The sequence below is a fragment of the Salvelinus fontinalis genome, chromosome 15, assembly GCF_029448725.1.
Source record: "Salvelinus fontinalis isolate EN_2023a chromosome 15, ASM2944872v1, whole genome shotgun sequence".
In the NCBI taxonomy this organism is placed as follows: domain Eukaryota; kingdom Metazoa; phylum Chordata; class Actinopteri; order Salmoniformes; family Salmonidae; genus Salvelinus; species Salvelinus fontinalis.
Genome location: NC_074679.1, coordinates 1,405,384 through 1,431,035, shown reverse-complemented (window position 1 = coordinate 1,431,035; position 25,652 = coordinate 1,405,384). Strand labels below are relative to the sequence as shown.

General features: G+C 46.8%; 1 protein-coding gene across 3 annotated transcripts in view; it reads right to left on the bottom strand.

Moving 5' to 3' along the window:
- The window catches only part of LOC129811257 (protein Jade-1-like), an 82,782-nt gene that overhangs the window by 44,546 nt on the left and 12,584 nt on the right, over nucleotides 1-25,652 (bottom strand). For all 3 annotated transcript variants that reach the window (XM_055862421.1, XM_055862420.1, XM_055862419.1), the window contains exons 3-6: nucleotides 22,964-23,028; nucleotides 16,985-17,142; nucleotides 14,155-14,339; nucleotides 11,712-11,923 (exon numbers count right to left, since the gene is read on the bottom strand). In XM_055862421.1, the coding sequence (XP_055718396.1) occupies nucleotides 11,712-11,923; nucleotides 14,155-14,339; nucleotides 16,985-17,142; nucleotides 22,964-23,028 (620 nt within the window). The remainder of the gene's footprint in view (nucleotides 1-11,711; nucleotides 11,924-14,154; nucleotides 14,340-16,984; nucleotides 17,143-22,963; nucleotides 23,029-25,652) is intronic.

Sequence of the window (25,652 nt, the reverse complement as noted above, 5' to 3'; positions counted from 1 at the left end):
GAGGTGTATTTAGAGGGCAAGTTGGTCAGGATGATATCTATGATGGTGCCCATGGTTACGGATTTGGGGTTGTACCTGGTAGGTTCCTTGATCATTTGTGTGAGTTAGAGGGCATCTAGCTTAGATTGTAGGACGGCCGGGGTGTTAAGCATATCCCAGTTTAGGTCACCTAACAGAACAAACTCTGAAGATAGATGGGGGGCAGTCAATTCACATATGGTTCCCAGGGCACAGCTGGGAGTTGAGGGGGGTCTATAACAAGTGGCAACAGTGAGGGACTTATTTCTGGAGAGATGGATGTTTAAAAGTAGAAGCCCAAACTGTTTAGGCATAGACCTGGATAGTATGACAGAACTCTGCAGGCTATCTCTACAGTAGATTGCAATTCAGCCCCCTTTAGCAGTTCTGTCTTGATGGAAAATGTTGTAATTGGGGATGGAAATTTCAGAGTTTTTGGTGGCCTTCTAATGTTAACATGCATGAACCCAAGGCTTTTACGGTTGCAGAAGTCAACAAATGAGAGCGCCTGGGGAATAGGTCTTATGCTGGGGGCTACAGGGTCTGGGTTAACCTCTACATCACCAGAGGAACAGAAGAGGAGTAGGATGAGGGTACGGCTAAAGGCTATATGAACTGGTCGTCTAGTGAACTGGTCGTCTAATAAAAGGAGCAGATTTCTGGGCGTGGTAGGATAGATTCAGGGCATAATGTACAGACAAGGGTATGGTAGGGTGTGAGTACAGTGTGGGTAAACCTAGGCATTGAGTGACGATGAGAGAGGTTGCATCTCTGGAGGCGTCAGTTAAGCTAGGTGAGGTCTCCGCATGTGTGGGGTTGGGACAAAGGTGTTATCTGAGGCATGTTGAGCAAGACTAGGGGCTCCACAGTAAAATAAAACAATGAGAGCTGCCCTAAACAACAGTATACAAGGCATATTGACATAAGAGAGAGGCATAAAGCAATCACAGGTGTTGATTGGGAGAGCTAAGACAACGAGTGAGACAACCACGGGTAAACAGCTAGGACAACAACAACGGGTAAACAGCTAGGACAACAACAACGGGTAAACAGCTAAGACAACAACAACAACGGGTAAACAGCTAGGACAACAACAACGGGTAAACAGCTAAGACAACAACAACAACGGGTAAACAGCTAGGACAACAACAACGGGTAAACAGCTAAGACAACAACGGGTAAACAGCTAGGACAACAACAACGGGTAAACAGCTAAGACAACAACAACAACAACGGGTAAACAGCTAAGACAACAACAACGGGTAAACAGCTAAGACAACAACAACGGGTAAACAGCTAAGACAACAACAACGGGTAAACAGCTAAGACAACAACGGGTAAACAGCTAAGACAACAACAACAACGGGTAAACAGCTAGGACAACAACAACGGGTAAACAGCTAGGACAACAACAACGGGTAAACAGCTAGGACAACAACAACAACGGGTAAACAGCTAAGACAACAACAACGGGTAAACAGCTAGGACAACAACAACAACGGGTAAACAGCTAGGACAACAACAACAACGGGTAAACAGCTAGGACAACAACAACAACGGGTAAACAGCTAGGACAACAACAGGTAAACAGCTAAGACAACAACAACGGGTAAACAGCTAGGACAACAACGGGTAAACAGCTAAGACAACAACAACGGGTAAACAGCTAAGACAACAACAACGGGTAAACAGCTAAGACAACAACAACGGGTAAACAGCTAGGACAACAACAACAACGGGTAAACAGCTAAGACAACAACAACAACGGGTAAACAGCTAAGACAACAACAACAACAACAACGGGTAAACAGCTAAGACAACAACAACAATGGGTAAACAGCTAAGACAACAACAACAACGGGTAAACAGCTAGGACAACAACAACAGGTAAACAGCTAAGACAACAACAACAACGGGTAAACAGCTAAGACAACAACGGGTAAACAGCTAAGACAACAACAACGGGTAAACAGTTAAGACAACAACAACGGGTAAACAGCTAAGACAACAACAACAACGGGTAAACAGCTAGGACAACAACAACAACGGGTAAACAACTAGGACAACAACAACAACAGGTAAACAGCTAAGACAACAACAACGGGTAAACAGCTAAGACAACAACAACAACGGGTAAACAGCTAGGACAACAACAACAACGGGTAAACAGCTAGGACAACAACAACAACGGGTAAACAGCTAGGACAACAACGGGTAAACAGCTAAGACAACAACAACGGGTAAACAGCTAAGACAACAACAACGGGTAAACAGCTAGGACAACAACAACGGGTAAACAGCTAGGACAACAACAACAACGGGTAAACAGCTAGGACAACAACAACGGGTAAACAGCTAAGACAACAACAACGGGTAAACAGCTAAGACAACAACAACAACGGGTAAACAGCTAAGACAACAACAACAACGGGTAAACAGCTAGGACAACAACAACAACGGGTAAACAGCTAAGACAACAACAACAACGGGTAAACAGCTAAGACAACAACAACAACGGGTAAACAGCTAAGACAACAACAACGGGTAAACAGCTAGGACAACAACGGGTAAACAGCTAATACAACAACGGGTAAACAGCTAAGACAACAACAACAACGGGTAAACAGCTAGGACAACAACAACGGGTAAACAGCTAGGACAACAACAACGGGTAACAGCTAGGACAACAACAACGGGTAAACAGCTAGGACAACAACAACGGGTAAACAGCTAGGACAACAACAACGGGTAAACAGCTAGGACAACAACAACGGGTAACAGCTAAGACAACAACAACGGGTAACAGCTAGTACAACAACAACGGGTAACAGCTAGGACAACAACAACGGGTAAACAGCTAGGACAACAACGACGGGTAAATGGCAGTGAATGGGCAGAGAGGGTCAGTTAGCTTCACACAAGGCCTGAGTTTGAGGCTTGGGCAGACAGATAAACAAAATGAAGTACCGTGTTAATGGACAGCAACATGAATGTGTCTATGAGGCAGATGGTCATAGGAACAACATGAATGTGTCTATGAGGCAGATGGTCTGGGGAACAACATGAATGTGTCTATGAGGCAGATGGTCTGGGGAACAACATGAATGTGTCTATGAGGCAGATGGTCTGGGGAACAACATGAATGTGTCTACGAGGCAGATGGTCTGGGGAACAACATGAATGTGTCTATGAGGCAGATGGTCTGGGGAACAACATGAATGTGTCTACGAGGCAGATGGTCATAGGAACAACATGAATGTGTCTACGAGGCAGATGGTCTGGGGAACAACATGAATGTGTCTACGAGGCAGATGGTCTGGGGAGCAACATGAATGTGTCTACGAGGCAGATGGTCTGGGGAGCAACATGAATGTGTCTACGAGGCAGATGGTCTGGGGAGCAACATGAATGTGTCTACGAGGCAGATGGTCTGGGGAACAACATGAATGTGTCTACGAGGCAGATGGTCTGGGGAACAACATGAATGTGTCTACGAGGCAGATGGTCTGGGGAACAACATGAATGTGTCTACGAGGCAGATGGTCTGGGGAACAACATGAATGTGTCTACGAGGCAGATGGTCATAGGAACAACATGAATGTGTCTACGAGGCAGATGGTCTGGGGAACAACATGAATGTGTCTACGAGGCAGATGGTCTGGGGAGCAACATGAATGTGTCTACGAGGCAGATGGTCTGGGGAACAACATGAATGTGTCTATGAGGCAGATGGTCTGGGGAGCAACATGAATGTGTCTACGAGGCAAATGGTCATAGGAACAACATGAATGTGTCTATGAGGCAGATGGTCTGGGGAACAACATGAATGTGTCTACGAGGCAGATGGTCTGGGGAACAACATGAATGTGTCTATGAGGCAGATGATCTGGGGAGCAACATGAATGTGTCTATGAGGCAGATGGTCTGGGGAACAACATGAATGTGTCTACGAGGCAGATGATCATAGGAACAACATGAATGTGTCTACGAGGCAGATGGTGTGCCACTCGAGTTTCACCATCAGATGGAATACGGAGGCCCCTCTCTCTGGTCTCACCGGGGGAAAGGAAGGAGAGAAGAGGGGGACGGTGAGAGGCAGACTCTCCCTCCACTGCCGTATTCAAAACATCTGGGAACTCTGGGAAAAACTCAATCCGATTGGGAAATAGTTTTGAACGGTCATCAAACTCAGAATTCCAAGTCGGAGAAGAGTGATCTTTCTAGAGCTCCAACTCCCCAACCTGAAAATCACTGATGTCATGATTTGACCTCTGCCGCCCCCCCCCCCAGAGTTCCCAGTTGTCCTGAAAGCACCATGACCATCCGATGCAGGTACCATCAGTCAAGTAAAATGTTTTTATTTGCTCTAGTTTTGATACATAATATGCTGTGATAATGTATTAGGCCAGGCATATAGCCACTATGCTGTGATAATGTATTAGGCCAGGCATACAGCCACTATGCTGTGATAATGTATTAGGCCAGGCATATAGCCAATATGCTGTGATAATGTATTAGGCCAGGCATATAGCCACTATGCTGTGATAATGTATTAGGCCAGGCATACAGCCAATATGCTGTGATAATGTATTAGGCCAGGCATATAGCCAATATGCTGTGATAATGTATTAGGCCAGGCATATAGCCACTATGCTGTGATAATGTATTAGGCCAGGCATACAGCCAATATGCTGTGATAATGTATTAGGCCAGGCATATAGCCAATATGCTGTGATAATGTATTAGGCCAGGCATATAGCCAATATGCTGTGATAATGTATTAGGCCAGGCATATAGCCACTATGCTGTGATAATGTATTAGGCCAGGCATATAGCCAATATGCTGTGATAATGTATTAGGCCAGGCATATAGCCAATATGCTGTGATAATGTATTAGGCCAGGCATACAGCCACTATGCTGTGATAATGTATTAGGCCAGGCATATAGCCACTATGCTGTGATAATGTATTAGGCCAGGCATATAGCCACTATGCTGTGATAATGTATTAGGCCAGGCATATAGCCAATATGCTGTGATAATGTATTAGGCCAGGCATATAGCCAATATGCTGTGATAATGTATTAGGCCAGGCATATAGCCAATATGCTGTGATAATGTATTAGGCCAGGCATATAGCCAATATGCTGTGATAATGTATTAGGCCAGGCATATAGCCACTATGCTGTGATAATGTATTAGGCCAGGCATATAGCCAATATGCTGTGATAATGTATTAGGCCAGGCATATAGCCAATATGCTGTGATAATGTATTAGGCCAGGCATATAGCCAATATGCTGTGATAATGTATTAGGCCAGGCATATAGCCAATATGCTGTGATAATGTATTAGGCCAGGCATATAGCCAATATGCTGTGATAATGTATTAGGCCAGGCATATAGCCAATATGCTGTGATAATGTATTAGGCCAGGCATATAGCCACTATGCTGTGATAATGTATTAGGCCAGGCATATAGCCAATATGCTGTGATAATGTATTAGGCCAGGCATATAGCCAATATGCTGTGATAATGTATTAGGCCAGGCATATAGCCAATATGCTGTGATAATGTATTAGGCCAGGCATATAGCCACTATGCTGTGATAATGTATTAGGCCAGGCATATAGCCACTATGCTGTGATAATGTATTAGGCCAGGCATATAGCCAATATGCTGTGATAATGTATTAGGCCAGGCATATAGCCAATATGCTGTGATAATGTATTAGGCCAGGCATACAGCCACTATGCTGTGATAATGTATTAGGCCAGGCATATAGCCACTATGCTGTGATAATGTATTAGGCCAGGCATATAGCCACTATGCTGTGATAATGTATTAGGCCAGGCATATAGCCAATATGCTGTGATAATGTATTAGGCCAGGCATATAGCCAATATGCTGTGATAATGTATTAGGCCAGGCATATAGCCAATATGCTGTGATAATGTATTAGGCCAGGCATATAGCCACTATGCTGTGATAATGTATTAGGCCAGGCATATAGCCAATATGCTGTGATAATGTATTAGGCAAGGCATATAGCCAATATGCTGTGATAATGTATTAGGCCAGGCATATAGCCAATATGCTGTGATAATGTATTAGGCCAGGCATATAGCCAATATGCTGTGATAATGTATTAGGCCAGGCATATAGCCAATATGCTGTGATAATGTATTAGGCCAGGCATATAGCCAATATGCTGTGATAATGTATTAGGCCAGGCATATAGCCACTATGCTGTGATAATGTATTAGGCAAGGCATATAGCCAATATGCTGTGATAATGTATTAGGCCAGGCATATAGCCAATATGCTGTGATAATGTATTAGGCCAGGCATATAGCCAATATGCTGTGATAATGTATTAGGCAAGGCATATAGCCACTATGCTGTGATAATGTATTAGGCCAGGCATATAGCCAATATGCTGTGATAATGTATTAGGCCAGGCATATAGCCAATATGCTGTGATCATGTATTAGGCAAGGCATATAGCCAATATGCTGTGATAATGTATTAGGCCAGGCATATAGCCACTATGCTGTGATAATGTATTAGGCCAGGCATACAGCCAATATGCTGTGATAATGTATTAGGCCAGGCATATAGCCACTATGCTGTGATAATGTATTAGGCCAGGCATACAGTCAATAACTTTATGACTGTGAAAGTGATCTTTACTCAGAAAAGGCTGGTGACCACAGCGCCAAGTGCTCTGTTAACATTTCACAGAGCTACACTTGTTTTTGAAAAAATAAATAAAGGAATTTCAAATGAATATGAAAATACTACGTCATGTCTCAAAATGTATATCTTACCTCTATGTGTTTCATGTCCTGAGGATTCGAGAAGAAAGAGGACAAGTTCAATGGGAAAGTGAGCCTGTCAGGTAACCAGTTCTCTTGCAGAGAATCCTAGCTGACGAGATGCAATTTCCCAGATATCTGACCACTTATTTTCTCTGGCTTCCATTGATTTTGTCTGCCTACTTCTGGTCATCTTACAAAGGGTAGAAACTCCAATAACCTTTGATAGGACTATGACAGGCATGAAGGCTGGACCAATGGGTTTCTTAGGAGAATATCTACATCATTTACATATTTCTTTATTCATTGCTCAACAGATCTGATCTAATAGTAGTGTGGTAATGCTCAGGTTGTTAGGGGTGATAGTAGTGTGGTAATGCTCAGGTTGTTAGGGGTGATAGTAGTGTGGTAATGCTCAGGTTGTTAGGGGTGATAGTAGTGTGGTAATGCTCAGGTTGTTAGGGGTGATAGTAGTGTGGTAATGCTCAGGTTGTTAGGGGTGATAGTAGTGTGGTAATGCTCAGGTTGTTAGGGGTGATAGTAGTGTGGTAATGCTCAGGTTGTTAGGGGTGATAGTAGTGTGGTAATGCTCAGGTTGTTAGGGGTGATAGTAGTGTGGTAATGCTCAGGTTGTTAGGGGTGATAGTAGTGTGGTAATGCTCAGGTTGTTAGGGGTGATAGTAGTGTGGTAATGCTCAGGTTGTTAGGGGTGATAGTAGTGTGGTAATGCTCAGGTTGTTAGGGGTGATAGTAGTGTGGTAATGCTCAGGTTGTTAGGGGTGATAGTAGTGTGGTAATGCTCAGGTTGTTAGGGGTGATAGTAGTGTGATAATGCTCAGGTTGTTAGGGGTGATAGTAGTGTGGTAATGCTCAGGTTGTTAGGGGTGATAGTAGTGTGGTAATGCTCAGGTTGTTAGGGGTGATAGTAGTGTGGTAATGCTCAGGTTGTTAGGGGTGATAGTAGTGTGGTAATGCTCAGGTTGTTAGGGGTGATAGTAGTGTGGTAATGCTCAGGTTGTTAGGGGTGATAGTAGTGTGATAATGCTCAGGTTGTTAGGGGTGATAGTAGTGTGGTAATGCTCAGGTTGTTAGGGGTGATAGTAGTGTGGTAATGCTCAGGTTGTTAGGGGTGATAGTAGTGTGGTAATGCTCAGGTTGTTAGGGGTGATAGTAGTGTGGTAATGCTCAGGTTGTTAGGGGTGATAGTAGTGTGGTAATGCTCAGGTTGTTAGGGGTGATAGTAGTGTGGTAATGCTCAGGTTGTTAGGGGTGATAGTAGTGTGGTAATGCTCAGGTTGTTAGGGGTGATAGTAGTGTGGTAATGCTCAGGTTGTTAGGGGTGATAGTAGTGTGGTAATGCTCAGGTTGTTAGGGGTGATAGTAGTGTGGTAATGCTCAGGTTGTTAGGGGTGATAGTAGTGTGGTAATGCTCAGGTTGTTAGGGGTGATAGTAGTGTGGTAATGCTCAGGTTGTTAGGGGTGATAGTAGTGTGGTAATGCTCAGGTTGTTAGGGGTGATAGTAGTGTGATAATGCTCAGGTTGTTAGGGGTGATAGTAGTGTGGTAATGCTCAGGTTGTTAGGGGTGATAGTAGTGTGGTAATGCTCAGGTTGTTAGGGGTGATAGTAGTGTGGTAATGCTCAGGTTGTTAGGGGTGATAGTAGTGTGGTAATGCTCAGGTTGTTAGGGGTGATAGTAGTGTGATAATGCTCAGGTTGTTAGGGGTGATAGTAGTGTGGTAATGCTCAGGTTGTTAGGGGTGATAGTAGTGTGGTAATGCTCAGGTTGTTAGGGGTGATAGTAGTGTGGTAATGCTCAGGTTGTTAGGGGTGATAGTAGTGTGGTAATGCTCAGGTTGTTAGGGGTGATAGTAGTGTGGTAATGCTCAGGTTGTTAGGGGTGATAGTAGTGTGGTAATGCTCAGGTTGTTAGGGGTGATAGTAGTGTGGTAATGCTCAGGTTGTTAGGGGTGATAGTAGTGTGGTAATGCTCAGGTTGTTAGGGGTGATAGTAGTGTGGTAATGCTCAGGTTGTTAGGGGTGATAGTAGTGTGGTAATGCTCAGGTTGTTAGGGGTGATAGTAGTGTGATAATGTAGAGAAGGGTAGTGTCTGCTGGGTTTCCTTTTCAATGAAGCCCTAGACAACCAGGTGAAGGAGTTCCTTACTAATCAGTGACCTTCATTTATCAATCAAGGAAAGAGGAAACCCCACAGACACTCAGCCCTCTGAGCGATGAGACGCTGCTAGGGCAATAACGGATTACTGAAGCGTACCTGGTGAACACAGATGTTGAACTAGGGCAATAACGGATTACAGAGGCGTACCTGGTGAACAGAGATGTTGAACTAGGGCAATAACGGATTACAGAAGCGTACCTGGTGAACACAGATGTTGAACTAGGGCAATAACGGATTACAGAAGCGTACCTGGTGAACACAGATGTTGAACTAGGGCAATAACGGATTACAGAAGCGTACCTGGTGAACACAGATGTTGAACTAGGGCAATAACGGATTACAGAGGCGTACCTGGTGAACAGAGATATTGAACTAGGGCAATAACGGATTACAGAGGCGTACCTGGTGAACAGAGATGTTGAACTAGGGCAATAACGGATTACAGAGGCGTACCTGGTGAACACAGATGTTGAACTAGGGCAATAACGGATTACAGAGGCGTACCTGGTGAACACAGATGTTGAACTAGGGCAATAACGGATTACAGAAGCGTACCTGGTGAACACAGATGTTGAACTAGGGCAATAACGGATTACAGAAGCGTACCTGGTGAACACAGATGTTGAACTAGGGCAATAACGGATTACAGAGGCGTACCTGGTGAACAGAGATATTGAACTAGGGCAATAACGGATTACAGAGGCGTACCTGGTGAACAGAGATGTTGAACTAGGGCAATAACGGATTACAGAGGCGTACCTGGTGAACACAGATGTTGAACTAGGGCAATAACGGATTACAGAGGCGTACCTGGTGAACACAGATATTGAACTAGGGCAATAACGGATTACAGAGGCGTACCTGGTGAACAGAGATGTTGAACTAGGGCAATAACGGATTACAGAAGCGTACCTGGTGAACACAGATATTGAACTAGGGCAATAACGGATTACAGAGGCGTACCTGGTGAACACAGATGTTGAACTAGGGCAATAACGGATTACAGAGGCGTACCTGGTGAACAGAGATGTTGAACTAGGGCAATAACGGATTACAGAGGCGTACCTGGTGAACACAGATGTTGAACTAGGGCAATAACGGATTACAGAGGCGTACCTGGTGAACACAGATATTGAACTAGGGCAATAACGGATTACAGAGGCGTACCTGGTGAACACAGATATTGAACTAGGGCAATAACGGATTACAGAGGCGTACCTGGTGAACAGAGATGTTGAACTAGGGCAATAACGGATTACAGAGGCGTACCTGGTGAACACAGATGTTGAACTAGGGCAATAACGGATTACAGAGGCGTACCTGGTGAACACAGATATTGAACTAGGGCAATAACGGATTACAGAGGCGTACCTGGTGAACAGAGATGTTGAACTAGGGCAATAACGGATTACAGAAGCGTACCTGGTGAACACAGATATTGAACTAGGGCAATAACGGATTACAGAGGCGTACCTGGTGAACACAGATATTGAACTAGGGCAATAACGGATTACAGAGGCGTACCTGGTGAACACAGATATTGAACTAGGGCAATAACGGATTACAGAGGCGTACCTGGTGAACACAGATGTTGAACTAGGGCAATAACGGATTACAGAGGCGTACCTGGTGAACACAGATGTTGAACTAGGGCAATAACGGATTACAGAAGCGTACCTGGTGAACACAGATGTTGAACTAGGGCAATAACGGATTACAGAGGCGTACCTGGTGAACACAGATATTGAACTAGGGCAATAACGGATTACAGAGGCGTACCTGGTGAACACAGATATTGAACTAGGGCAATAACGGATTACAGAGGCGTACCTGGTGAACAGAGATGTTGAACTAGGGCAATAACGGATTACAGAAGCGTACCTGGTGAACACAGATATTGAACTAGGGCAATAACGGATTACAGAGGCGTACCTGGTGAACACAGATATTGAACTAGGGCAATAACGGATTACAGAGGCGTACCTGGTGAACACAGATATTGAACTAGGGCAATAACGGATTACAGAGGCGTACCTGGTGAACAGAGATGTTGAACTAGGGCAATAACGGATTACAGAGGCGTACCTGGTGAACACAGATGTTGAACTAGGGCAATAACGGATTACAGAAGCGTACCTGGTGAACACAGATGTTGAACTAGGGCAATAACGGATTACAGAGGCGTACCTGGTGAACACAGATATTGAACTAGGGCAATAACGGATTACAGAGGCGTACCTGGTGAACACAGATGTTGAACTAGGGCAATAACGGATTACAGAAGCGTACCTGGTGAACACAGATATTGAACTAGGGCAATAACGGATTACAGAGGCGTACCTGGTGAACAGAGATGTTGAACTAGGGCAATAACGGATTACAGAGGCGTACCTGGTGAACAGAGATGTTGAACTAGGGCAATAACGGATTACAGAGGCGTACCTGGTGAACACAGATGTTGAACTAGGGCAATAACGGATTACAGAGGCGTACCTGGTGAACACAGATGTTGAACTAGGGCAATAACGGATTACAGAGGCGTACCTGGTGAACACAGATATTGAACTAGGGCAATAACGGATTACAGAGGCGTACCTGGTGAACACAGATGTTGAACTAGGGCAATAACGGATTACAGAGGCGTACCTGGTGAACACAGATGTTGAACTAGGGCAATAACGGATTACAGAGGCGTACCTGGTGAACACAGATATTGCACTTGTCACAGAAGACCATCTCGTTGTTGTCCTCGCTGTCAGGTGACCGACAGACGTCACACACGACATCCTCGTCGTACTCCATGCCAAGCCCCTCCTCCGTTGCCATGGCATGGCTCATTCTGTCATAGCAACGCCTCTCAAACTCTTCCATCCCTCTCTCCATGGTCATCTCGTCCAGCAGCACCATGCCTGGAGAACAGATAACATTAGACACGACACAGGGCTGAACCACGACACAGGGCTGAACCACGACACAGTGGATACTACACAGGGCTGAACCACGACACAGGGCTGAACCACGACACAGGGCTGAACCACGACACAGTGGATACTACACAGGGCTGAACCACGACACAGGGCTGAACCACGACACAGTGGATACTACACAGGGCTGAACCACGACACAGGGCTGAACCACGACACAGTGGATACTACACAGGGCTGAACCACGACACAGGGCTGAACCACGACACAGTGGATACTACACAGGGCTGAACCACGACACAGGGCTGAACCACGACACAGTGGATACTACACAGGGCTGAACCACGACACAGGGCTGAACCACGACACAGTGGATACTACACAGGGCTGAACCACGACACAGTGGATACTACACAGGGCTGAACCACGACACAGGGCTGAACCACGACACAGTGGATACTACACAGGGCTGAACCACGACACAGGGCTGAACCACGACACAGTGGATACTACACAGGGCTGAACCACGACACAGGGCTGAACCACGACACAGTGGATACTACACAGGGCTGAACCACGACACAGTGGATACTACACAGGGCTGAACCACGACACAGGGCTGAACCGCGACACAGTGGATACTACACAGGGCTGAACCACGACACAGTGGATACTACACAGGGCTGAACCACGACACAGGGCTGAACCACGACATAGGGCTGAACCACGACACAGGGCTGAACCACGACACAGGGCTGAACCACGACACAGGGCTGAACCACGACACAGTGGATACTACACAGGGCTGAACCACGACACAGGGCTGAACCACGACACAGTGGATACTACACAGGGCTGAACCACGACACAGGGCTGAACCACGACACAGGGCTGAACCACGACACAGTGGATACTACACAGGGCTGAACCACGACACAGGGCTGAACCACGACACAGGGCTGAACCACGACACAGTGGATACTACACAGGGCTGAACCACGACACAGGGCTGAACCACGACACAGTGGATACTACACAGGGCTGAACCACGACACAGGGCTGAACCACGACACAGTGGATACTACACAGGGCTGAACCACGACACAGGGCTGAACCACGACACAGTGGATACTACACAGGGCTGAACCACGACACAGGGCTGAACCACGACACAGTGGATACTACACAGGGCTGAACCACGACACAGGGCTGAACCACGACACAGTGGATACTACACAGGGCTGAACCACGACACAGGGCTGAACCACGACACAGTGGATACTACACAGGGCTGAACCACGACACAGGGCTGAACCGCGACACAGTGGATACTACACAGGGCTGAACCACGACACAGGGCTGAACCGCGACACAGTGGATACTACACAGGGCTGAACCACGACACAGGGCTGAACCGCGACACAGTGGATACTACACAGGGCTGAACCACGACACAGGGCTGAACCGCGACACAGTGGATACTACACAGGGCTGAACCACGACACAGGGCTGAACCGCGACACAGTGGATACTACACAGGGCTGAACCACGACACAGTGGATACTACACAGGGCTGAACCACGACACAGGGCTGAACCACGACATAGGGCTGAACCACGACACAGGGCTGAACCACGACACAGGGCTGAACCACGACACAGGGCTGAACCACGACACAGTGGATACTACACAGGGCTGAACCACGACACAGGGCTGAACCACGACACAGTGGATACTACACAGGGCTGAACCACGACACAGTGGATACTACACAGGGCTGAACCACGACACAGGGCTGAACCACGACACAGTGGATACTACACAGGGCTGAACCACGACACAGGGCTGAACCGCGACACAGTGGATACTACACAGGGCTGAACCACGACAGGGCTGAACCACGACACAGTGGATACTACACAGGGCTGAACCACGACACAGGGCTGAACCACGACACAGGGCTGAACCGCGACACAGTGGATACTACACAGGGCTGAACCACGACACAGGGCTGAACCACGACACAGGGCTGAACCGTGACACAGTGGATACTACACAGGGCTGAACCACGACACAGGGCTGAACCACGACACAGGGCTGAACCGCGACACAGTGGATACTACACAGGGCTGAACCACGACACAGGGCTGAACCGCGACACAGTAGACACTACATAGTTAGCTGTACAACCGTAGTTGAGGGGTAAATCTACTGACCCATCAGAGTGAACTGGTGGTTGATGAGCTCCAGCCAGGCCACGTCAGTGTCGTTGAGGTCGTATCGACACGTCCCCTCAGCCAGGGTCTGGATGTCCACGTACCCCAGCGCCCCTGAACATCCAGAACGGATCCACTTCTTAGGCGTCGTGAACATCACCTCCATCCCCCGCTCTGCCACTCCCCTGCAGAGCAGAGATGGTTAGATACGACTAGAGAGCAGAGATGGTGACTAGAGAGCAGAGATGGTGACTAGAGAGCAGAGATGGTGACTAGAGAGCAGAGATGGTGACTAGAGAGCAGAGATGGTTAGAGATGACTAGAGAGCAGAGATGACTAGAGAGCAGAGATGACTAGAGAGCAGAGATGACTAGAGAGCAGAGATGGTTAGAGAGCAGAGATGGTTAGAGAGCAGAGATGGTTAGAGAGCAGAGATGGTTAGAGAGCAGAGATGGTTAGAGAGCAGAGATGGTTAGAGAGCAGAGATGACTAGAGAGCAGAGATGACTAGAGAGCAGAGATGGTTAGAGATGACTAGAGAGCAGATATGACTAGAGAGCAGAGATGGTTAGATATGACTAGAGATGGTTAGATATGACTAGAGAGCAGAGATGACTAGAGAGCAGAGATGGTTAGATATGACTAGAGAGCAGAGATGACTAGAGAGCAGAGATGGTTAGAGAGCAGAGATGACTAGAGAGCAGAGATGACTAGAGAGCAGAGATGACTAGAGAGCAGAGATGACTAGAGAGCAGAGATGACTAGAGAGCAGAGATGACTAGAGAGCAGAGATGACTAGAGAGCAGAGATGACTAGAGAGCAGAGATGACTAGAGAGCAGAGATGACTAGAGAGCAGAGATGACTAGAGAGCAGAGATGACTAGAGAGCAGAGATGGTTAGAGAGCAGAGATGGTTAGAGAGCAGAGATGGTTAGAGAGCAGAGATGGTTAGAGAGCAGAGATGGTTAGAGAGCAGAGATGACTAGAGAGCAGAGATGACTAGAGAGCAGAGATGACTAGAGAGCAGAGATGACTAGAGAGCAGAGATGGTGACTAGAGAGCAGAGATGGTTAGAGATGACTAGAGAGCAGAGATGACTAGAGAGCAGAGATGACTAGAGAGCAGAGATGACTAGAGAGCAGAGATGACTAGAGAGCAGAGATGACTAGAGAGCAGAGATGACTAGAGAGCAGAGATGACTAGAGAGCAGAGATGACTAGAGAGCAGAGATGACTAGAGAGCAGAGATGGTTAGAGAGCAGAGATGGTTAGAGAGCAGAGATGGTTAGAGAGCAGAGATGACTAGAGAGCAGAGATGACTAGAGAGCAGAGATGGTTAGAGATGACTAGAGAGCAGATATGACTAGAGAGCAGAGATGGTTAGATATGACTAGAGATGGTTAGATATGACTAGAGAGCAGAGATGACTAGAGAGCAGAGATGGTTAGATATGACTAGAGAGCAGAGATGACTAGAGAGCAGAGATGACTAGAGAGCAGAGATGGTTAGAGAGCAGAGATGGTTAGAGATGACTAGAGAGCAGAGATGACTAGAGAGCAGAGATGACTAGAGAGCAGAGATGGTTAGATATGACTAGAGAGCAGAGATGACTAGAGAGCAGAGATGACTAGAGAGCAGAGATGACTAGAGAGCAGAGATGACTAGAGAGCAGAGATGACTAGAGAGCAGAGATGACTAGAGAGCAGAGATGACTAGAGAGCAGAGATGACTAGAGAGCAGAGATGACTAGAGAGCAGAGATGACTAGAGAGCAGAGATGGTTAGAGAGCAGAGATGGTTAGAGAGCAGAGATGGTTAGATATGACTAGAGAGCAGAGATGGTTAGAGAGCAGAGATGACTAGAGAGCAGAGATGGTTAGAGATGACTAGCGAGCAGAGATGGTTAGAGATGACTAGAGAGCAGAGATGGTTAGAGATGACTAGAGAGCAGAGATGGTTAGAGATGACTAGAGAGCAGAGATGACTAGAGAGCAGAGATGACTAGAGAGCAGAGATGACTAGAGAGCAGAGATGACTAGAGAGCAGAGATGACTAGAGAGCAGAGATGACTAGAGAGCAGAGATGGTTAGAGAGCAGAGATGACTAGAGAGCAGAGATGGTTAGAGAGCAGAGATGACTAGAGAGCAGAGATGACTAGAGAGCAGAGATGACTAGAGAGCAGAGATGACTAGAGAGCAGAGATGACTAGAGAGCAGAGATGACTAGAGAGCAGAGATGGTTAGAGATGACTAGAGAGCAGATATGACTAGAGAGCAGAGATGGTTAGATATGACTAGAGATGGTTAGATATGACTAGAGAGCAGAGATGACTAGAGAGCAGAGATGACTAGAGAGCAGAGATGACTAGAGAGCAGAGATGGTTAGAGATGACTAGAGAGCAGATATGACTAGAGAGCAGAGATGGTTAGATATGACTAGAGATGGTTAGATATGACTAGAGAGCAGAGATGACTAGAGAGCAGAGATGGTTAGATATGACTAGAGAGCAGAGATGACTAGAGAGCAGAGATGACTAGAGAGCAGAGATGGTTAGAGAGCAGAGATGGTTAGATATGACTAGAGAGCAGAGATGGTTAGAGAGCAGAGATGACTAGAGAGCAGAGATGGTTAGATATGACTAGCGGGCTACAGGCTACATGTCCTACAGGCTACATGTCCTACAGGCTACATGTCCTACAGGCTACATGTCCTACAGGCTACATGTCCTACAGGCTACATGTCCTACAGGCTACATGTCCTACAGGCTACATGTCCTACAGGCTACATGTCCTACAGGCTACATGTCCTACAGGCTACAGGCTACATGTCTTACCGGGCTACAGGCTGGGGGATTGTGTGAGGGCTGACGGGGACCTGGACTCCCTTCTCCCACTCCTGTCTCCAGGGATCGGCCAGGACGTAGTAATCCTCTGGGTTCAGATGGTACGTGTCATGGAGCTTCATGGCCGTGATGAAGTCTGTCCTGAACACCTGCACAACACAGAGACACAGACAGATCACTCACTAAATACCTGGGGTACAGACAGATCACTCACTAAATACCTGGGATACAGACATATCACTCACTAAATACCTGGGATACAGACAGATCACTCACTAAATACCTGGGATACAGACAGATCACTCACTAAATACCTGGGATACAGACAGATCACTCACTAAATACCTGGGATACAGACAGATCACTCACTAAATACCTGGGATACAGACAGATCACTCACTAAATACCTGGGATACAGACAGATCACTCACTAAATACCTGGGATACAGACAGATCACTCACTAAATACCTGGGATACAGACAGATCACTCACTAAATACCTGGGATACAGACAGATCACTCACTAACTGGGACATAGAGATACAGACAGATCACTCACTAACTGGGACATAGACACACAAACAGATCACTCAGTAACTGGGACATAGAGACACAAACAGATCACTCACTAACTGGGACATAGAGACACAAACAGATCACTCACTAACTGGGACATAGAGACACAAACAGATCACTCACTAACTGGGACATAGAGACACAAACAGATCACTCACTAACTGGGACCTAGACACACAAACAGATAACTCACTAAATACCTGGGACACAAACAGATCACTCACTAAATACCTGGGACACAAACAGATCACTCACTAACTGGGACATAGAGACACAAACAGATAACTCACTAAATACCTGGGACACAAACAGATCACTCACTAAATACCTGGGACACAAACAGATCACTCACTAACTGGGACATAGAGACACAAACAGATCACTCACTAAATACCTGGGACACAAACAGATCACTCACTAACTGGGACATAGAGACACAAACAGATCACTCACTAAATACCTGGGACACAAACAGATCACTCACTAACTGGGACATAGAGACACAAACATATCACTCACTAAATACCTGGGACACAAACAGATCACTCACTAAATACCTGGGACACAAACAGATCACTCACTAAATACCTGGGGTACAAACAGATCACTCACTAACTGGGACATAGAGACACAAACAGATCACTCACTAAATACCTGGGACACAAACAGATCACTCACTAAATACCTGGGACACAAACAGATCACTCACTAAATAATTGATGAGTGTAGGAAGGAGCGAGTCGTCTGTTCTTTCGACCAAATGATTGAAACAGTTTAAAACGTGTATTTTTCCATATATAGACACACTCTGTGTTTTAATAAACTATATGCACTGAGCTCGTCTGATTCTTTAAGCGCACTGTTTGATTAAATAATTAACACACACACACACACACATTACTCTAGAGTACAAAATTGATTTGATTGTGTAGGGCCGGGCTCAGACATGCTGCGCTGTGTAAAAAGAGACAGTGACTGTAACTAGCCCTCGTTATCTCTCCTCCCAGCTGCAGCAACCACCACAAAACATCAGAGTTCATCTCTCTCAGGCTTGTTGCTGAAGCTGCAACATTATCACAGCGATTTCTGATTTAAAAGTTCCCGTTACCGAAATCTCTCATTCGTTTAGGAATAACATTCCCTATTCCCTCAACCTTTGCTCTCTTTATGTGAAACATGTATGCATCACGTGACCAATAGCCTATCATAATCAAATCAATACATTGGTTACAACAAACTCTGAACACGTAACATGACAAAGGAGGCTATAGGAGCAGGCCTCCATGGTGGCTCTACAAGGCTGCTATAAGGAGGAGACCCAGACAAAGGAGGCTATAGGAGCAGGCCTCCATGGTGGCTCTACAAGGCTGCTATAAGGAGGAGACCCAGACAAAGGAGGCTATAGGAGCAGGCCTCCATGGTGGCTCTACAAGGCTGCTATAAGGAGGAGACCCAGACAAAGGAGGCTATAGGAGCAGGCCTCCATGGTGGCTCTACAAGGCTGCTATAAGGAGGAGACCCAGACAAAGGAGGCTATAGGAGCAGGCCTCCATGGTGGCTCTACAAGGCTGCTATAAGGAGGAGACCCAGACAAAGGAGGCTATAGGAGCAGGCCTCCATGGTGGCTCTACAAGGCTGCTATAAGGAGGAGATCCAGACAAAGGAGGCTATAGGAGCAGGCCTCCATGGTGGCTCTACAAGGCTGCTATAAGGAGGAGATCCAGACAAAGGAGGCTATAGGAGCAGGCCTCCATGGTGGCTCTACAAGGCTGCTATAAGGAGGAGATCCAGACAAAGGAGGCTATAGGAGCAGGCCTCCATGGTGGCTCTACAAGGCTGCTATAAGGAGGAGACCCAGACAAAGGAGGCTATAGGAGCAGGCCTCCATGGTGGCTCTACAAGGCTGCTATAAGGAGGAGATCCAGACAAAGGAGGCTATAGGAGCAGGCCTCCATGGTGGCTCTACAAGGCTGCTATAAGGAGGAGATCCAGACAAAGGAGGCTATAGGAGCAGGCCTCCATGGTGGCTCTACAAGGCTGCTATAAGGAGGAGATCCAGACAAAGGAGGCTATAGGAGCAGGCCTCCATGGTGGCTCTACAAGGCTGCTATAAGGAGGAGATCCAGACAAAGGAGGCTATAGGAGCAGGCCTCCATGGTAGCTCTACAGGGCTGCTATAAGGAGGAGATCCAGACAAAGGAGGCTATAGGAGCAGGCCTCCATGGTGGCTCTACAAGGCTGCTATAAGGAGGAGACCCAGACAAAGGAGGCTATAGGAGCAGGCCTCCATGGTGGCTCTACAAGGCTTCTATAAGGAGGAGATCCAGACAAAGGAGGCTATAGGAGCAGGCCTCCATGGTGGCTCTACAAGGCTGCTATAAGGAGGAGACCCAGACAAAGGAGGCTATAGGAGCAGGCCTCCATGGTGGCTCTACAAGGCTGCTATAAGGAGGAGACCCAGACAAAGGAGGCTATAGGAGCAGGCCTCCATGGTGGCTCTACAAGGCTGCTATAAGGAGGAGATCCAGACAAAGGAGGCTATAGGAGCAGGCCTCCATGGTGGCTCTACAAGGCTGCTATAAGGAGGAGATCCAGACAAAGGAGGCTATAGGAGCAGGCCTCCATGGTGGCTCTACAAGGCTGCTATAAGGAGGAGATCCAGACAAAGGAGGCTATAGGAGCAGGCCTCCATGGTGGCTCTACAAGGCTGCTATAAGGAGGAGACCCAGACAAAGGAGGCTATAGGAGCAGGCCTCCATGGTGGCTCTACAAGGCTGCTATAAGGAGGAGACCCAGACAAAGGAGGCTATAGGAGCAGGCCTCCATGGTGGCTCTACAAGGCTGCTATAAGGAGGAGACCCAGACAAAGGAGGCTATAGGAGCAGGCCTCCATGGTGGCTCTACAAGGCTGCTATAAGGAGGAGACCCAGACAAAGGAGGCTATAGGAGCAGGCCTCCATGGTGGCTCTACAAGGCTGCTATAAGGAGGAGACCCAGACAAAGGAGGCTATAGGAGCAGGCCTCCATGGTGGCTCTACAAGGCTGCTATAAGGAGGAGACCCAGACAAAGGAGGCTATAGGAGCAGGCCTCCATGGTGGCTCTACAAGGCTGCTATAAGGAGGAGATCCAGACAAAGGAGGCTATAGGAGCAGGCCTCCATGGTGGCTCTACAAGGCAGCTATAAGGAGGAGATCCAGACAAAGGAGGCTATAGGAGCAGGCCTCCATGGTGGCTCTACAAGGCTGCTATAAGGAGGAGACCCAGACAAAGGAGGCTATAGGAGCAGGCCTCCATGGTGGCTCTACAAGGCTGCTATAAGGAGGAGATCCAGACAAAGGAGGCTATAGGAGCAGGCCTCCATGGTGGCTCTACAAGGCTGCTATAAGGAGGAGATCCAGACAAAGGAGGCTATAGGAGCAGGCCTCCATGGTGGCTCTACAAGGCTGCTATAAGGAGGAGATCCAGACAAAGGAGGCTATAGGAGCAGGCCTCCATGGTGGCTCTACAAGGCTGCTATAAGGAGGAGATCCAGACAAAGGAGGCTATAGGAGCAGGCCTCCATGGTGGCTCTACAAGGCTGCTATAAGGAAGAGACCCAGACAAAGGAGGCTTTAGGAGCAGGCCTCCATGGTGGCTCTACAAGGCTGCTATAAGGAGGAGATCCAGACAAAGGAGGCTATAGGAGCAGGCCTCCATGGTGGCTCTACAAGGCTGCTATAAGGAGGGGATCCAGACAAAGGAGGCTATAGGAGCAGGCCTCCATGGTGGCTCTACAAGGCTGCTATAAGGAGGAGATCCAGACAAAGGAGGCTATAGGAGCAGGCCTCCATGGTGGCTCTACAGGGCTGCTATAAGGAGGAGATCCAGACAAAGGAGGCTATAGGGGCAGGCCTCCATGGTGGCTCTACAAGGCTGCTATAAGGAGGAGATCCAGACAAAGGAGGCTATAGGAGCAGGCCTCCATGGTGGCTCTACAAGGCTGCTATAAGGAGGAGATCCAGACAAAGGAGGCTACAGGTGCAGCGCTGTGAGAGTATTGTGTATATATATTGTGTGTATATATATTGTGTGTGTATATATAATGTATATATATATTGTGTACATATATATAGTGTGTATATATAGTGTGTATATATATATTGTGTATATACACTGCTCAAAAAAATAAAGGGAACACTTAAACAACACAATGTAACTCCAAGTCAATCACACTTCTGTGAAATCAAACTGTCCACTTAGGAAGCAACACTGATTGACATTAAATTTCACATGTTGTTGTGCAAATGGAATAGACAAAAGGTGGAAATTATAGGCAATTAGCAAGACACCCCCAATAAAGGAGTGGTTCTGCAGGTGGTGACCACAGACCACTTCTCAGTTCCTATGCTTCCTGGCTGATGTTTTGGTCACTTTTGAATGCTGGCGGTGCTTTCACTCTAGTGGTAGCATGAGACGGAGTCTACAACCCACACAAGTGGCTCAGGTAGTGCAGCTCATCCAGGATGGCACATCAATGCGAGCTGTGGCAAGAAGGTTTGCTGTGTCTGTCTGCGTAGTGTCCAGAGCATGGAGGCGCTACCAGGAGACAGGCCAGTACATCAGGAGACGTGGAGGAGGCCGTAGGAGGGCAACAACCCAGCAGCAGGACCGCTACCTCTGCCTTTGTGCAAGGAGGTGCACTGCCAGCGCCCTGCAAAATGACCTCCAGCAGGCCACAAATGTGCTCCCTTATCACCTCCCTTATCTCACCTCATTTGCTCATATTGTATATAGACTTATTTTTCACTGTATTATTGACTGTATGTTTGTTTTACTCCATGTGTAACTCTTGTGTTGTTGTACGTGTCGAACTGCTTTGCTTTATCTTGGCCAGGTCGCAGTTGTAAATGAGAACTTGTTCTCAACTTGCCTACCTGGTTAAATAAAGGTGAAATAAAATAAATAAAAAATATATTGTTATCGTCCGGACAGTGGAAAATATCGTGATATGAATATGAGGTCATATCGCCTACCCCTATGATGGACACTATGGACTCACCATCTCCCGCATTGTCCCGTTGTGCTATTTACAAACAAACAAGTGACTGTCTCAACTGTTTTGGGGAACTAGGGTGAGCTTCATAACGTCAAATGATGTAACAGGTGAAATTATGCTTCATCTCCTAACGTATTGTACAAGTTGACTGCAGGTATTAACTTACTAAAAAACAGATAGTTTTTGATGATATTGAAAAACTATACCATTGCCTTTTCCAAATAACCAGGTATACGATATATATGGTCTACCTCCCAAGCCTAAAATAGGGACATAGACAGATGACATTCAGCAGCACACAGCAACAGGCAGACAGAAGCCGGGTGAGGGGTTAGGTGTTAAGGGTGGGATGACTTACTTCTGAGGGCTTCTTCCAATTGGCTCTCCTGGGTTGAGAATGTTGGGACCAGGAAGTGGAGTTACCTTAAAGAGGACAGAGAAAAGACATCAGACTTCAGTCATCTCAATTATCTGACATTTCCTTACTTGTAGGCCAGTGGCAAGGCCCCTACATTTTAGAGAAACTCCTATCCGACCCACACGATGGGTCTCCCGGTCGCGGCCGCCTGCGACAGAGCCTGGACTCTAATCAGGATCTCTAGTGGCACAGCTAGCACTGTGATGCAGCGCCTTAGACAACTGCACCACTCGGGAGCACTAGTGACAAGGCATCTGCATTTTAGAGAAACTCCTACCCGAGGTAGAACAAAACACAACCATGGTTTTTCACATCCCCAACATCACTCCATTTATCAAATGGATGGTTGTGTAAAAGTGTTTTACTGTAAAAGAGATTAAATTGATCGATATTGTGAGACACCCCTTTAGCTAAAAAAGTGCAGAATATGCCTAGCAGGAAGGAGGATGAGTCAAACTCATGTAACCCAATATGACAAGCTGTGATATTGCTAAACTGTGGAATAGAAGGAGTCAGTTGTCTGCTCTACATACAAACAGCATTATAATAACTTAATGCATCTAGGAAACACAGACCTGGAAACAGATTCAACAGCATTATAATAACTTAATGCATCTAGGAAACACAGACCTGGAAACAGATTCAACAGCATTATAATAACTTAATGCATCTAGGAAACACAGACCTGGAAACAGATTCAACAGCATTATAATAACTTAATGCATCTAGGAAACACAGACCTGGAAACAGATTCAACAGCATTATAATAACTTAATGCATCTAGGAAACACAGACCTGGAAACAGATTCAACAGCATTATAATAACTTAATGCATCTAGGAAACACAGACCTGGAAACAGATTCAACAGCATTATAATATCTTAATGCATCTAGGAAACACAGACCTGGAAACAGATACAACTGGGGAATATATCAACTATGAATATTTATGATGAATATAAGCTTTACTTTGTGTTAGCTGATTCATGAATATTTATGAGGTAGGGATGTTAACCGGTTAGCCACTGGAAAAACATTTGATCGGTCATGCTTATCAGTCAAAATGTGCGTAATTTTGTGGAATTAAATTGGCATGTGTATTTTCATTAGTGTCATGCATTTTATTAAATCACACACACAGCATACAGACTAGTTAGAGGATAGGAATAGTCTGCCACCTGTCAGACAGCACCAGAGAAGCTCCTCAAAGTCTGTGGACTACTGGAGTGAAACCTGTTTTTGTAAGCCCAGTCATTGGTCAGCACCAGTCATTGGTCAGCCCCAGTCATTGGTCAGCCCCAGTCATTGGTCAGCCCCAGTCATTGGTCAGCCCCAGTCATTGGTCAGCCCCAGTCATTGGTCAGCCCCAGTCATTGGTCAGCCCCAGTCATTGGTCAGCCCCAGTCATTGGTCAGCCCAGTCATTGGTCAGCCCCAGTCATTGGTCAGCCCCAGTCATTGGTCAGCCCAGTCATTGGTCAGCCCAGTCATTGGTCAGCCCAGTCATTGGTCAGCCCCAGTCATTGGTCAGCCCCAGTCATTGGTCAGCCCCAGTCATTGGTCAGCCCCAGTCATTGGTCAGCCCCGTCATTGGTCAGCCCCAGTCATTGGTCAGCCCCGTCATTGGTCAGCCCAGTCATTGGTCAGCACCAGTCATTGGTCAGCACCAGTCATTGGTCAGCCCAGTCATTGGTCAGCCCATTCATTGGTCAGCCCATTCATTGGTCAGCCCAGTCATTGGTCAGCCCATTCATTGGTCAGCCCATTCATTGGTCAGCCCATTCATTGCGTAACAAATAACAATTCTAAATGCAACTGTGTGTTAACTTCTGGCCACGATCTAAAAAAGCTATTTTAATTTCTCAATCTCAACTCGTAAAGTGCGCCACCCTATCGCCATTCAGATGCATAGGGTATAGTCTTCCTATAACGCAACGTGAGCTGGAGGCAGTATAATGTAACGTGAGCTGGAGGCGGTATAATGTAACGTGGAGGCGGTATAATGCAACGTGAGCTGGAGGTAGTATAATGTAACGCGAGCTGGAGGCAGTATAATGTAACGTGAGCTGGAGGCGGTATAATGCAACGTGAGCTGGAGACAGTATAATGTAACGTGAGCTGGAGGTAGTATAATGTAACGCGAGCTGGAGGCGGTATAATGTAACGTGAGCTGGAGGCAGTATAATGTAACGCGAGCTGGAGGCGGTATAATGTAACGTGAGCTGGAGGCGGTATAATGTAACGTGAGCTGGAGGTGGTATAATGTAACGTGAGCTGGAGGCGGTATAATGTAACGTGAGCTGGAGGCGGTATAATGTAACGTGAGCTGGAGGCGGCATAATGTAACGTGAGCTGGAGGCGGTATAACGTAACGTGAGCTGGAGACGGTATAACGTAACGTGAGCTGGAGACGGTATAATGTAACGTGAGCTGGAGACGGTATAATGTAACGTGAGCTGGAGGCGGCATAACGTAACGTGAGCTGGAGGCAGTATAATGTAACGTGAGCTGGAGACGGTATAATGTAACGTGAGCTGGAGACGGTATAATGTAACGTGAGCTGGAGGCGGTATAATGTAACGTGGAGGCAGTATAATGTAACGTGGAGGCGGTATAATGTAACGTGAGCT